This window comes from Galeopterus variegatus, unplaced genomic scaffold (genome assembly GCF_000696425.1).
Source record: "Galeopterus variegatus unplaced genomic scaffold, G_variegatus-3.0.2 Scaffold1309, whole genome shotgun sequence".
In the NCBI taxonomy this organism is placed as follows: Eukaryota; Metazoa; Chordata; class Mammalia; order Dermoptera; family Cynocephalidae; genus Galeopterus; species Galeopterus variegatus.
In genome coordinates this window covers 293,497-307,505 of record NW_007727420.1, presented here as the reverse complement: position 1 = coordinate 307,505, position 14,009 = coordinate 293,497, and the positions used below count along the sequence as shown (strand labels likewise).

At 51.2% G+C, this 14,009-nt stretch overlaps 1 protein-coding gene across 1 annotated transcript in view; it reads left to right on the top strand.

The window, feature by feature from the left end:
* Positions 1 to 14,003, top strand: part of SIRPA (signal-regulatory protein alpha) — a 37,391-nt gene extending 23,388 nt beyond the window's left edge. The window contains exons 5-8 of the mRNA XM_008576199.1: positions 1,045 to 1,158; positions 4,302 to 4,326; positions 10,847 to 10,886; positions 13,340 to 14,003. Coding sequence (XP_008574421.1) covers positions 1,045 to 1,158; positions 4,302 to 4,326; positions 10,847 to 10,886; positions 13,340 to 13,594 — 434 coding nt within the window. The 3' untranslated portion in view covers positions 13,595 to 14,003. The remainder of the gene's footprint in view (positions 1 to 1,044; positions 1,159 to 4,301; positions 4,327 to 10,846; positions 10,887 to 13,339) is intronic.
* The last annotated feature ends 6 nt before the right edge of the window (positions 14,004 to 14,009 follow it).

Sequence of the window (14,009 nt, the reverse complement as noted above, 5' to 3'; positions counted from 1 at the left end):
ACTGCACAGGGAGACAGGATGTGTAGATTTCTGGCTCTGTCACAGACTTGCTGTGTGACCTTGGACAAGTCACTGCCTCTCTCTCTGGGCCTCCACTTGCTCATGGTAGGGCTGGAGATGAGCTTTGTGATCTCTCAGCTCTGAGCCTCAGCTGGTAGGGACCATGACTGTCTGCTTTAGCATTGCAGCTTCCAGGCCTGGCACACACAAGGTGCCAAATAAACACTTTTAGAAAGGGTGAATGAGTTCTTTAGTTGGCTAGTTAGGTAATCCTTGAAGCCATCCTATGAGGTAGACATTCTAATTGGCCCCAGTAGCAGAATGGGAAGCCAGGGTGTAAGGAGGGTTAGCTGACTTGCCCAAGGTCACACCCCTAGTTAGCGGCATCAGTTTGAACCATGTTTGGTGGCTCAGAGCCTCACACTTGATTAACCACTCTAATCAAAGACCGGCTACTTTGCCCTGGGACCAGCCACACCTCTATCTACCTTTCAAGTGTCCTGATTTGAGCTCCTGTGCCAACTCCTAAGCCCAGTATACATAGCCCAGGTCCCAGCACTGATCAGTGGTCATCCTGAGAGCTCTGTAGAGTCCGTTAGCAGCTGGCATGTCCACCAGTCCTCACTGTGCCTTCTTCCCCCAGCCCCTGCCTGACTTCCAGATGCTGATTCAGAGTTTCAGGTGGATCTGTGCTGCCATTGTGGCTACTTTGTGGTTTACTCCAGATGAGAAGGAATGTGTTTCTGTTCCTCAGGAGTGAGATCTCTGCCCACATCCTGTGGCCAGGGTTCCTTCATGGCTGTCAGCAGCAAATAGTGTCCCTCCTGGTACCTCAGCATGGTCTTTGTGCTGCTCATGGGGGATGCTCATGGGCAAGTGTGTGCAGACTCATGAGCCTGCTCGTGTGACTTGAGACAGCAAAGAAGGCCCAGCCAAGTGGTCTCAATGATGCCTGCCGAGTGGTGAAGAGGGAGGGACAGGGGGATTTCGTTTTCTCTGTTGTCAGTCTGCATACATGAAGCCTGTGTTCCATGTGGTCTCTAGGCAAATCTCCAAATAACAGCTGGAGCATCTATATTGTGGCGGGCGTCATGTGTGCCTTGCTGGTGACCCTGCTGATTGCGGTCCTCTATTTCCTCCGAGCCAGACAGAAGAAAGGTGGGTGGATTCCCCTTTTCCTCCCTAAGAGTTTGCCTCTGGGCTGTCCTGCCCCAAAGGAGACACCACTAGGTGCTCTGGGCTGCAAGTAGCTTAAACCATAAGGACATAAGTGGCTTCCAAATACAAGTCCAGAGGTAGCGACACTGGGGCTGATACAGCAGGTTCCTCACACTGGAGTGTGGGTGAGTCATCCATGGCCTTCCCCTCATGCTTGCGAGGTGGCCATCAGTGCCCCAGGTTTCACATCCGCATGGGACCACTACTGAGACGCGAAGCAGGGAGCTGCTAGGGTGGCAAGATTCAGGGACTCTTTTTACCTGTCCAAGGTAGGAAACAGTCCTTCCCAGAGCCACCTGGCAAACAGCTGCCTTCCTTGTGCATGTCCAGGTTCTATGCCCCACACCCAGACAGGAAGCTGGAAGGGAATGAGGATAACAGCACCTCCTACCTCCAAGGCTACTGGGAGGAGGACTGAATGGGTGACTACATGTAACATGTTAGGAAAGTACCTGGCATGCAACTAGTGCTCAATGTCAGTGCCTGTTGGCAGGTTTGCATGAGTCCAGAAACATGAGTCACCTCCCTAGAAAGCTCTGCTCATGGTGGCAAGGTGCATAACCTTTGCCTATAGCAGGAGGTTCGAACCCAGCACATCTTCCACTTGTTTGTGTGTGTGCTTGCGTGTGTGTGTGTGCGTGCATGCGTGGGGGTGGGGGGTTGCTATAGCAAGGCCTCTGACTTTGAAATCAGGTAAACCAGGGTTCCAGATCCTTGTTATGTACTCCAAACAATCAGTTTGGCCTCCACAAGCCTCAGTTTGCTCATCTGTAAAATGGGTTTGTCAACACCTGTCTTGGAGAATAGTTATGAGACCAAGATAAGTTCATGTGAAATAGTCCGTCTGACACATTCTAGGGCCTCAGTAAATTCACATTCTCTTTCCCACTCTTGGAAGAGACAATTTTAAGCTGGTATTTCTGAAACCTTTTTTTACTACAAGTGATAGAAATATATTTCACATTTCAACCTAACATGCACACACCCCTATATATAAAATTGAAACTCTGATATTTTCTTTTCATCATAATCTAGTCTCTTTTCTTAAAAATGCTGGTAGGCACCCACTGAGAGCCACAGCCTGCAAAGTGACAAGCGCCATCCCGTGCTACCTTTCTGCAGCTGGGCACCCAGCTGAGTGTGTCGTGCTTCAGTCACACATCCCCTTTGCGCCCCTCCATCTCTGCACCCCAAGCTTTCCTCCCTCCTGGGCTGGCTGGAAGGACTCTGTGCTCTGAGACCCTGTCCTGGCCTCCAGCTCCCATCTGGGGGTGCTGGAGTCAGACACTACTCGTCCAGAATCTATAACGTGTTCCACCAGAGAGCTACCCAATGGTTTCCCTAAAGTTCCTGGGAAGCCCTACACAGAAAAGATTCCTCCTTGGGTGGGGAGGCAGGTCACCTGCCCACCAAGGGTGACAAGCCAGCCCATGGGGTTGAGCATTCATGGTGGCCGTCCTTTCTGAGGCTCAGCCCTGGGCACTATGCCGAGCTCCTGGCACATGTGAGCACATTGCTGTGGGGTGAGGTGTTGCAGAGGAGGAATGGGGTTTGGAGAGCTGCAGCCACTGGTGAAGGCCACCCAGCTTCTGAGTGGTGGGTCTGTGCAGAGCCCAGCTGTCAAACACAGGCTCCAGTGACAATCACAGCTAACATTCACTGAGCAATTCTGATATGCCAGGCACTTCTCACAGGGCTTTACATGTAGTAATGTGGTCAGTCCTCACCACAGACCTCAGAGGTAGTATTACTAACCCCATTGTACTGATGAGGAGACCAAGGCATAGGAAAGTTATCAAGCTTGTTCAGGGCCTCACAGCCAGTAGGTGGTGGGGCCAGGATTCAAACTCCAGGCCCACATTGGGACCATTCTGCCTGCTGCCTCCCACCACCCTAATAAGATGCCCTTTACCCCTCGTTGGGCCCTGGAGGGGACCATCTGTCCTCCACCTCCCAATCCTCATGTGAATGTCCCGATTTCAACTCTACCTCTTGCCAGCTGTGTGAGCCTGGGGAATCATCCCGTCTCTTTTGTGTAAAATGGGGGTGATTAGTCACTGGATTCCCAGAGACACCTCATGTCCCAGCACTTTGTAGCCTGTCAGCCTCCATTCTGACGTTGGATACTGAGCTGCAGCTTCCAACTGTACCAGCTCACCTAAAGACACAGTACCTGCCCAGGAGCCAGGTGTCAACCTGGCAGCAAGAATTCTCACATGTGGCAGCCTTCAGCCTGTTAGAGTGTGGCACTAAGTGCATTTAAGTTTGCATGTTGCTTTTAATTACAATTTTATAGCAAAATGGGAGTCAGATGGCTGCTGAACCCCAGAGGCTTCTCTGTGGGGTTCCCCATATCACAGGTTTAAAATCTCTGACCCAGATGGACTCTTTCTTTCTCCCAAGATCCTGTTCTGCAGTGGTAACATGTAAATGAATGGATGCCCAGCTCAACCCTGAGAGTTATAGAAGCTCAGAGAGGGCAAGTGACCCACCCAGGTTCACACGGTGAATGCATTGGTGGCAGATCTGGGGTTCGCACCTGCTCCCCAACTCACAACCCTGCCAGAATCTATTCTCCACAGAGAGGGGCCCTGATGGGGACCCAGGCTTGCCGGGGGGTCTCCACCAAGGTTGAATGAAGACAAGGTCCAGGGGAAAGGCAGCAGGCCCCTCCCAGGCTGACAGCTGCTTTTGGACTCTTGGCAACTCCTGGAAGTGGGAGAGCAGGAAGGCCTGGATAACTCCCTCATGGGCTTCCTCCATGGAGGATAATGGACCCCCCACTGGGTGGACCAGGAGTGGGGGGGGAGGCAGTGTCCTGGTTCCAGGGATAAGTCTTCAATAATTCCTCCCCATGTCCCTGGAGGCAAACCTTTCCCCATCATGGGCTTCCTCCATGGAGGATAATGGACCCCCCACTGGGTGGACCAGGAGTGGGGGGGGGAGGCAGTGTCCTGGTTCCAGGGATAAGTCTTCAATAATTCCTCCCCATGTCCCTGGAGGCAAACCTTTCCCCAAAAAAAAATTATACAAGAAAAGTGATTTCTAGTGAAATAACTGATTTTGTTTCTTTTCTCTTTCAGCCAAGGGTTCCACTTCTTCTACAAGGTAAGTACGTCGCCGGGCCAGGACACCTTTGCAGTTCCTATCTGGTTATTGGACAGCCCCAGCGCACAATCACACCCACCGACCCTCACCCACAACCCAGGCAGCATTGCTGGTTCTTTCCTTTGTAACCTTCTCGCTCCAGGCCCATTTTAGTTGTTGTCTCAAATGAGGGGTTTTTGTGCACAGAGGCTCTGCTTTCTTGCCTGCTGTCCCTAGACAGCCAGCCCCTGGCGTAACCTCATGTGGACTATGGCAGAAGCCTCCCGAGCTTTCTGTCCTCACAGACATCCTGCACATGCTGCCGGACTCGTCTTCCCCGGATCCCGGTTGTGTACTCTGCTCTTTCCTCTGTTCAGTAAATGTTTATCAAGTACCTTGGCACGGTGTGCCCTGGGAACACCGCGGTAAGGAGGGTAGAATCTGTGCCCTCCCAAAGCTCCCAGCCTGGTCCAAGGCTCAGGCAATGATGTCGCATTACAGATGGTACATTAGTTTGTTGATTCATGTTTATAGTGTCTTTCGCTCAGTCTCTACTCTGCGCTGGCTCTGTTCTGAGTGCAGTGAACGAGATCAGCCCAGGCCTTCATGGGGCTCAGTTACCAGTGAGGGAAGCAAGCAGTGAGCATGGAAGCAAAATGATCCATACTGTCATGTCAGGAGGTGATGGCCCCAGCACAGCAAGGGGGTGGGCATTAACGGGGAGCTGTGTTAGGCAGAGGAAGGAGCCACCTCTGAAGCTGCGGTGGGGAGGACTGTGCTGGACAAGAGAGCAGTCGGGGCAAAGGCCCTGAGGTGGGATGTTCAGAAGGAACAGAGGAGGCCTGTGCAGCTGGGGCAGCAAGAACAGGGAGGGCAGGAGATGCGGCCAGGGAGACGCAGGGCCTCGGTCTCTTAGCAGAAATCCGTGCAGCCAGATGTGTTACAAGTCTTTTAGTAAAAAGACTTTCCCAGCTTTTAGGAAGGCCCCTGGTATTTACCCCCAGCACAGCAGGGGCAGTAGCACCCCCTAATCTACCGTGTGGATGTACCTGCCTGGAAACATGGACATCATACTAAGGGTCATAAATAAAACCAGCTTCATGCTGGTTCAGGTCAGGTTTTGCAAATGGGGTGTGCAAATTTCTCCAACTTCTTAGTGCTTTCTGGATTTTAGGATTTCTGAGCAGGAACTGAGGATCTGGAGTGGAAGCCAGTGGTCAAGGGCCTGTTAGAAGGACTTGGGGTTTTACTTCCAGTTTGATGACAAGGCATAGGAGGAATGTAATCCGAACTTTGTTTTAAAAGTGTCACCCTGACTGCGTGTGGAGAGCAGGCTATAGGAGGTGAAGGTGGAGGCAGAGGCTCGTGAGAAGCCTACTGCAATGGTCCAAGCAGGAGGTGGCCTGGACCGGGTGGTGGGATAGACCGAGAAATGGTCAGATTCCGGATATATTTTGAAGGTAGAGCCAGGAGGAAGTGCTGATAGATTGGATGTAGAGTCAAGGACAACCCCAAGGTTGGGGGCTGCAGGGTACTGTGTCCTGGGCTGGGGCGCAGAGCTAATGGGTGTGGTGATGGAGCCAATACCAGCTACTGAGGATGTGCACAGCAGGAACATCTCACCTGCCTGAGGGGGGCTCTGGGACGTCTCGAGTGCCCCTCTCCTGCCCAGCAACATGAGTCCAGGGTGCCCTTGGGATAAAGCCTTGCTTCCTGCTCTGACCTCCACTGTGGCTTCCTGGTCTAACCCTGTCCAGCCTCCAGACCTCCCCCACCCCCAAACACACAGAGCTACCTCTCCAGAAGTCCAGCTTTTGCCGTCCTCCCAGAGAAATGAGTTTTCCTATAGCTGTGCCTTTGCCAGTCACATTCCCATACTTCGTACACTCTTTTCCAAGGGCAAGACTCATTGCCAACCTGTGCTGAAAAACCTTCAGTGGCTCCCTGCGGCCCTCAAAAGAAAGTCCAGATTCCCTCGTGGTCCAACCCCTGCTGACTTTGTAGTTTCACCCCAGGCCTCGCACTGAGTCAGCCGTGCAGTGCTCCCTTCCCTCCTCCCCACGCTCACCTCTGAGCCCTGTGCACTGGCCTCCCTCCTGGGATGTGCTCCCCCAGCCCTGCTCACACACACTCAGGGCCACAAGCCCGTGGGGCAGTCACAGTGGGCTCTGCAGACAGCACCCCCAGAGTTGTGTGATGTGATCGCTAGAGTCGGTATCCCTCCTGTCACATGGTCACCTCCTGCTCTTCCTCATGAGCTCAGTGAGGGGGTTACCTCCTCCAGGTTAGAGGTCCCACTTGTGAGCCCTCCTGATGCCCAGGCATTGACAGTGACCTCCTGTCACATGGTCACCTCCTGCTCTTCCTCATGAGCTCAGTGAGGGGGTTACCTCCTCTAGGTTAGAGGTCCCACTTGTGAGCCCTCCTGATGCCCAGGCATTGACAGTGCAGTGTGTTCAAGGTGTCTCTGCACCTGTCCCATATTATAATCCGCCCCTCTTGGGGACAAGGACCATGTTCCTCATGATCCTGCTAATAGCTGCTGAACTTGGCACCATGCCTAGAATGGGTTAGGTGCTCAGCAAAGGTTTGTCGAATGAATGAGCAAATGAACGCCGTCCCATACCACTGCAGCACTCCCTAATCTGTTCCTCCTTTGAATCCGTGAAGCTCTCTCAGTGGGAAGGATCTGGTTTTTCATTTTGTTTTTGTTGTTGTCATTATTTCTTACTTGTCCTGCCTCCCTGATTAGACAATTATCCAGAAGAAAAGGACAGTGTCAATAATGACAGCAGCAGTAGCAACTAACATTTATTGAGCACTTACTGTATTCTAGGCTCTAATCTATGCCTTTACATATATTAATTAGCCCATTTGTGATTTTAATTATTGCAAAAATCGTATGATTCATTATTATCCCTATTTTATAGAACAATGGTTCTCAAACTTGAGTGCATAGGAGAATCCCCAGAGGGCTTGTTAAAACAAAGATTATAGAGTCCCACCCCCAGAGTCTCTGATTCAGAATAATTTGCATATTTATAACAAGTTCTCAGGTGGTGCTGAAGCTGTTGTTCCAGAGCCACACTTTGAGAACCCCTGTTCTAGAAGGTAATTATCGTCCAAATCCTATGGTTGAGGGAAATGAAGCTCAGAGATGTCATGGGACATTCCCAAGGTCCTGCAGCTTATAAGTGCCAGCTACGATTCCATCCCCGATTTCTCTGACACTGAATTTGGTGCTCTTTATTACTGCTCCAATGCCTCTTGCTGCTCATTTTTTCTTCCCCAGAGAAGCCAACCATTTTCTGCCTGTTTTTATTTTTCCAGCATGAGCCTACCAAGGGAGCCGGAGATCACTTGCCTCCTTTCATCTCTCTAAACCAAAGCGATAGCTCGAGAGAGATCATGGTGGTTTCCCATGCAGTGGCTGGCTCCAGCTTTGGCTGGCTGGGATCAGACACTTTCCAGTGCACACTGGCGTGGGGAAGAACTGAGCACCTCAGGGAGGGTGTGAGGGGGGAGGCCATTGCTTTGAGCTCAAAGGGCCCTTCACATTGCAGGACCAGTGGAGGGATTCTTGCTTCCTAACTCCCTGGGTTAGGAATGTACAGGCAGAACATTGTCTGCAATCTCCCCCAGCTCAGATGAGAGAAATGTGTGTCTCTGGTCCCTTAATTGGGCACTGGGGTTTATTCATCGACCATTTGTTCACTTGTCAGACATTCACCGTGTTTATTCTTGGAATATTTAGGGCTTCCCTCATTCTTTTATTTATTCATCCGGACAGCACCCAGCTCAGTCCAGGCCTTGAGCTGAGGGATTGCAAAGGGGAGCTGAAAAGACTCTAGCCCTTGTCTCAGGTTACTTACAATCCAGTGGGAGAGATGTTCATTCTTTCATTCATTCATTCATTCAGTCATTCAACACATATTTATGGAGTACCAACAATGGGCCAGCCCAGTACTAGGTGTTGGGATTTCACTGGTGAACGAGACCTAGTCCCTCCCCATGTGGAGCTCACAGTCTCCTGGGAGGCCAGTTACCAAACAAGCTGGAGGGTTAACATATGATGTGATGCAGGTGCTGACAGAATAAAATCAATCTGGGTAAGGGATGGAGCACAGCAAAGAGGTGGGGCTTGGGGCATCAGGATCGGCTTGTCTATGGAGGGGACATTTAAAAGAGAGCCGAAGGATGCAACGGCTCCAGCCACAGTGATGTCTGGGACAAGCGTAGACCAGATGCAGGAAAGAGCCAGTGCCAAGACCTCGAGGCAGGAGCAGTTGGACATGTTCATGGCACATGGAGGAGGCCAGAGTAGCTGGAGCGGATGGGTCGGGGGTAGAGGGATAGAAGGCCAGAGCATTTGGTGGGGGCAAACCACACAGGGCCTCACCAGGGACATGGAGATGGATTTCACTGCATGGTGAGAAAGCATTGAGCATTCTGAGCAGAAAGATAATGTGACTGCATTTATTCATTTTAAATGTGGAGGATGGAGTGCAGAGGGGCAGGAATAGAGGCAGGGGGACATGGGGGAGGCTCATCAGGAATCTGGGAAGTGGGATGGTGGAGATGATGGAGTGGCTGGGTTTGATATAGATTTTGGACGTGGAGCTGAAGAGCCTTGCAGTGGATTAGATGTGAGTTGTAAAGGAGGAGAGAGAAGAATCAGGGATGACTCCTACTTCTTTAGCCTGAGAATAGGATGAGCAATGGTGGTGCCATTCTCTGAGATAGGAAAGAAAAAGGAGAGACAGGAAAAAATGGATAATTGGTTACAGTCTAAAATGTTACTTTGAAAGAGAGGAACTCAGTTTTTTGAGAATGAAGTTTGGGGGTTCAGTGAAGGTCGCCCTGAGAAAGGACCGTTTAAAATAGGATTGGAAGGAAAAAGAGTAAAGCAGATGGAGAGGCAGTGAGAACTGACTGTGCAAAGGCCCTGGGGCAGTCTGATTACCATTTACTCTAGGTCACTTTTGAACACCTGTCCTCACGTGGTAAGGAAACATGGCAGACAGACAGCAACATAAAACGTATGAAAATATGCAAGGAGGTTTGAAATTGTCAAGGAAGGGCAACCAGCCAGCCCCGTACTGTCAGAGAAGCCTTCTCAAGAGGTGCCACAAGGGCTGAGTCTTGAAGGATACACAAAAATTAGTGAAGAGAAAAAGTGGCCAAGGGGGTCATTGAATGGTGGTGTTGAAGCATAAAGTACATGGCACCAGGTAGCCCTCATGAAATATTTGGTGGGTGGATAAGTGGGTAAATGAGGGGAGGGGAGTGCAGGAGCCTGGGGGAGTCAGTACGCCAGACCATGCAGGGCTTCCGAGCAGGGCGATGAGTTGGACTTGAACCAGACAGGCAGTGGGAGCTCTGGAAGGGTGGAGGGCTGGCGAGGTGTGGCTAGATCTGCATGATCTTCCCTGCAGATGTGTTCGTGCTCCCGGAGGGCCTTAGTGGCCACATGGGGCTTGTCATGCCCCAGAACTGCTTTCTGAGCTAAGCACTCATGTCAAATCCATTAATAACCTCACTGCCAAGCCCTATTGCTCATTTCTGACATTATCCAGGCAAATGTCCCCAGAGTTGCTGGCTGGAGAGTTTGCACATCTCCTGCCGAACCAGCAACTCTGGTTTGCTCTCCAACCTTGACCGTGACCCTCCCCTGAGCCAAGCCTTGGCCTCCAATTACAGAATCAAATGCACAAACAGCTGCCTTGATTCACTGGCTCATCTTGGTCTTTCTCTTTTCTTTTTTAATGATAATACGTAGACATGTGTAATATAGAACATTTGGGGAATGTGGGAAACTAAAACGAAGAAAAAACACCACACAGAGATCACTGCTGTTAGCATTTGCTGTGTTTCTTTCCAGTGTTATCCACACATTTTTCATAATTGAGATCATCCCACAGAGGATTTTGTGTTTTCACTTATCATTTTAATGTAATCGTTTGTGATTTTTTAAAAAAATCTCTTCGTAAACCTTTTAAATCGTTATCTGTGGGTTTATCCTAATTTCTCTAACCAGTCTGAACTGGCAGAGTCCTCAGATGTAAACTCCCCCCCCCCATCCTGCCTCTATACTGAAAGCTTTTTCTGTATTTTGAATTCCCCCCAAAAAAGTACAACTATGAGTCAAAAGATGAGGACACCTTCCAAAAAAGCTCCTGATTTTGCCAGCTGCTTCCCAAAAGGGTGGCAGTGGTTTCCCTCCCACCAGCAAGGTATGAAAGTGCCTGTTAGTTTCACCATGCCTTGCCCAACACCGAGTGTCATCATTTTTAAAGATCCTTGCCAAGAGAGTAGGTAAAAAAAAAAAAAAAAAAAATTATAGTGCCTTGTTTAAAATTCCTTTTTAGTGAGATTGAGCCCTTCGTCCAAACATTTGATAAGCAGTTGTATTTCCGTGGTGAGCTGCTCATCCATGTCCTCTACCATATAGGAAATGAAACCTAAATGTTATTCTTATCAATTTGCATGAGCACTTGAGATAGTGAGGGTATTTTTATCTGTGTGTCTCTTTCCTTTTTAGATTGCATGAGCCCGAGAAGAATGCCAGAGAAATAACCCAGGTACAGTCCTTGCTGAGACGCCCTTCCTGAGAAACTGGATGGTGTGATTTCTTTGCATCAACGAATGTTGCAGATCTGGTTCTAAATTAAGACTCGTCCTGAGGGGAGGGGGGAGAGCAGAGGAGTCTTACGTGTCTAATTTCCCCCATGTCCTCTGCCTATTCCCGCTGTCTGCTCCAGCCAGAAGAGTCTGTTACAGCCTCCTGGACTCTGTGCTCCCATAGCACAACTCTGGGGGGCACCATTCACAAAGTATCCTATGTACATGGTGCCCTGGAGTCAGGCTGCAGCCTCCCTTAGTGTGGGTCGTGCCTTCCTGCCTCCATGCATTTGCCCCGGCCAGTCCCTCCACCAGGAGCACCATCCCCAGCTCACAGCCACCTTGTAGCTGGCGCCTGCATGGAGTCACAGCTCAGCCTGCCAGGGCCTCTCTTGCCTTTGGTGGTAGAAAGTCCCTGTGCCATTAATTCCCTTACACAAGGGCACACTCCCTGGAGCTGGCGATTTCTCTTCAACATTACTAAGGAGATTTTGCAGGCAACGTGGTTGGCCTGTGTCCGAGAAATCTCACCCTGCTTATCACTAGCTGACACTGTCCGACCTTGGAGGCAGAGGGCTCCTCAGCATCTTGTAAGGGGACAGGCCCTGCTCTGAACTCGGATGAGAGCACGCCAGCTGTCCTCTACATTTCCCAGGCGGTTGTCATCGTTTCAGATGTAATCTGTTGCAGGAGTCAGGGCTGATGAAAGGCACAGTATTTCTGGGCTGAAACACGTCGGCCTGCTCTCCTGACCCACTGTGACCCCCAGCAGCGCTGAGCACAAGCCAGGTCATAGCTAGGAAAAATAAAACAATTTCTAGTCATGGAAGAGGGAGGCCTTCCCCGCAGTCATTTTACCTCTGGACTTCCTTCTGGAAACTTCTAGGGAAAGGATGACGGTGAGAATTGTTACTGAAACCTGTACGAATTCACGTTCTGCAGGGACTTCCTGAGCCCCCATTGTGTGCCAGGCCCTGGACAGTGAACAGGACGCTCACAACCCAGCTCTGTGGAGCTTGGCAGCCTGTGCCTGGATTCCCAAATCCAGGCGCTAGCCCTTGCCAGGGAGGGGATCTAATGCTGCCGACTGGGTTTCCCAGAGAGAAGCGAGGAAGAGCCTGCCAGGGTCAGGACAGAGAGCTGTGTGCTGAGACCACAGCTTTAGAGTCTCAGTTTCTTCACCTGTAAAGTGGGATATATAATTCCTCCTGAGCAGGGTTGTCGTAAGCCCTGAATGAGGTGATCTGTACGATTGCCTGGTGCTTATGAGCTCTGGGAACTGAGATCAGCAGTTACCCTTGTGCACTAGTGAGGTGCTGTCGTGGTTGGCAGCTCCACTCCACTGCTGCAGCTTGGGTGCCAAGTGTAGAGGGAGCAGAGTTTATCCTTCATGACCAGCACCTTGAAGGCAGTTCTGGGTGATAAGATTAACACATGGAAAGTATTCGTTTGCTAAGTGGTTGAAGATTGCTAACACTTACTGAAAGTAAGTGCCCAGCTAAGTGGTTGAAGATTGTATGCGCCATGCTCTGTCCTGAGTGTTTTACCTGGATGACCTCATTCCATTCTCACAGCAACTCTGGTGATAGATACTATTATTACTCCCACTTTACAGATTGGGAGACTGAGGCCCAGAGAGATAGAGTGAATTGCCCAAAGTCCCTCAGCCAGAGAAAGCAGCATCAGGATTCACAGCCAGGTTTTCTGACTTCAGAAATTTACCACCCCCCAACTGGTGATCTCATTCTCACTCAGCCCCAAATCTCAGTCTCCCAGTCCCCAGCATCACCCTGAGTGAGGCTGAAACTGTGGCATCCATTCATTCATTATTCATTCACCATGGATCAGGCTTCTTCTGCACCAGCCTTTCTGCATCATAACAAATGCCCAGTGAATGTCTGTGTAAATGCATGAATGTCCCCACCCACTAGGAGACCAGCATGTCCTCAGGCCCCAAAACGGGCACAGCCCTGGGTGGTGGGTGCTGTGATGGGGAACACAGGGTGAGAGAGTCCTGGAGCACTGGACCCTGCCAGGGGAGTGGAGGGCAGGGAAGGGTCTCAGGATGGAGCAGTGCTGGAGCTGAAACTTAGCAGGGTAGACTGGGACTCATAACAATGAGAAGGAGGGGGACAGACACTCTAGGAAGAGGGATGAACATGGGAAAGGGAGGCGAGAGCTGCAGTTCAGGCCGGAAGGAGGTGACATTGAGCAGGGCTGTGAGGACCCTTCAGGCCCGTGCGAGGAGGCAGGTGGATTGGAAGGCAAGTGACCTTGGCAAGATAAGAGGGGAGCCCAAATTAGGGCTGAGCCAGTGGGTGCCAAGAGGAGACAGAAGCCTCCAGACATGGTACCCAATTGGAGGATAAGAGGGCTGGGGGCTCCAGAATGAGCTTCTCTCCATCTCTTTTAGGTCCAGGACACAAATGACATCACATATGCAGACCTGAACCTGCCCAAGGGGAAGAAGCCTGCCCCCCGGGCCGCCGAGCCCAACAACCACACAGAGTATGCCAGCATCCGGAGTGGCCCGCCACCCGTGACGGAGGACACCCTCACCTATGCCGACCTGGACATGGTGCACCTCAACCGGACCCCCAAGCAGCCGGCCCCTAAGCCCGATCCGTCCTTCTCCGAGTATGCCAGCGTCCAGGTCCAGAGGAAGTGAATGGGACCATGTTCGGCTCTGGGCCTGTCCCCACGAGCTTTCTTGTCCCACATGGAGCAGCCGTGACAGGGACAGCCATCTCAGTCCCGGAGGGCCGGGGTGGCACAGGCCCTGGGACCCAGGGGTGAGGGCGGCTCTCATCTCCCCACCTACCTTGGCTCTCCAGCGCTTCTAGGGTGGCCACGGCCCTCCTCGTTGCCATATATCTTGAGGCTGATTTTGCCAGGCCAGCTGTGGAACCCACCTAGGAACTGGCCAGAGCCACATGGAGTCCAGGGACTGTTGTTCCTCTAACAATGCTAGGTCTTGTCATGGTCTTGGAGACCCTCAACCGCCTCCTTGATGCTCCAAAGCCTGATCTTCCAAGGGGAGGAGGAGAAAATCCCACCTCCTCCCACCACCACCCCCACCACCA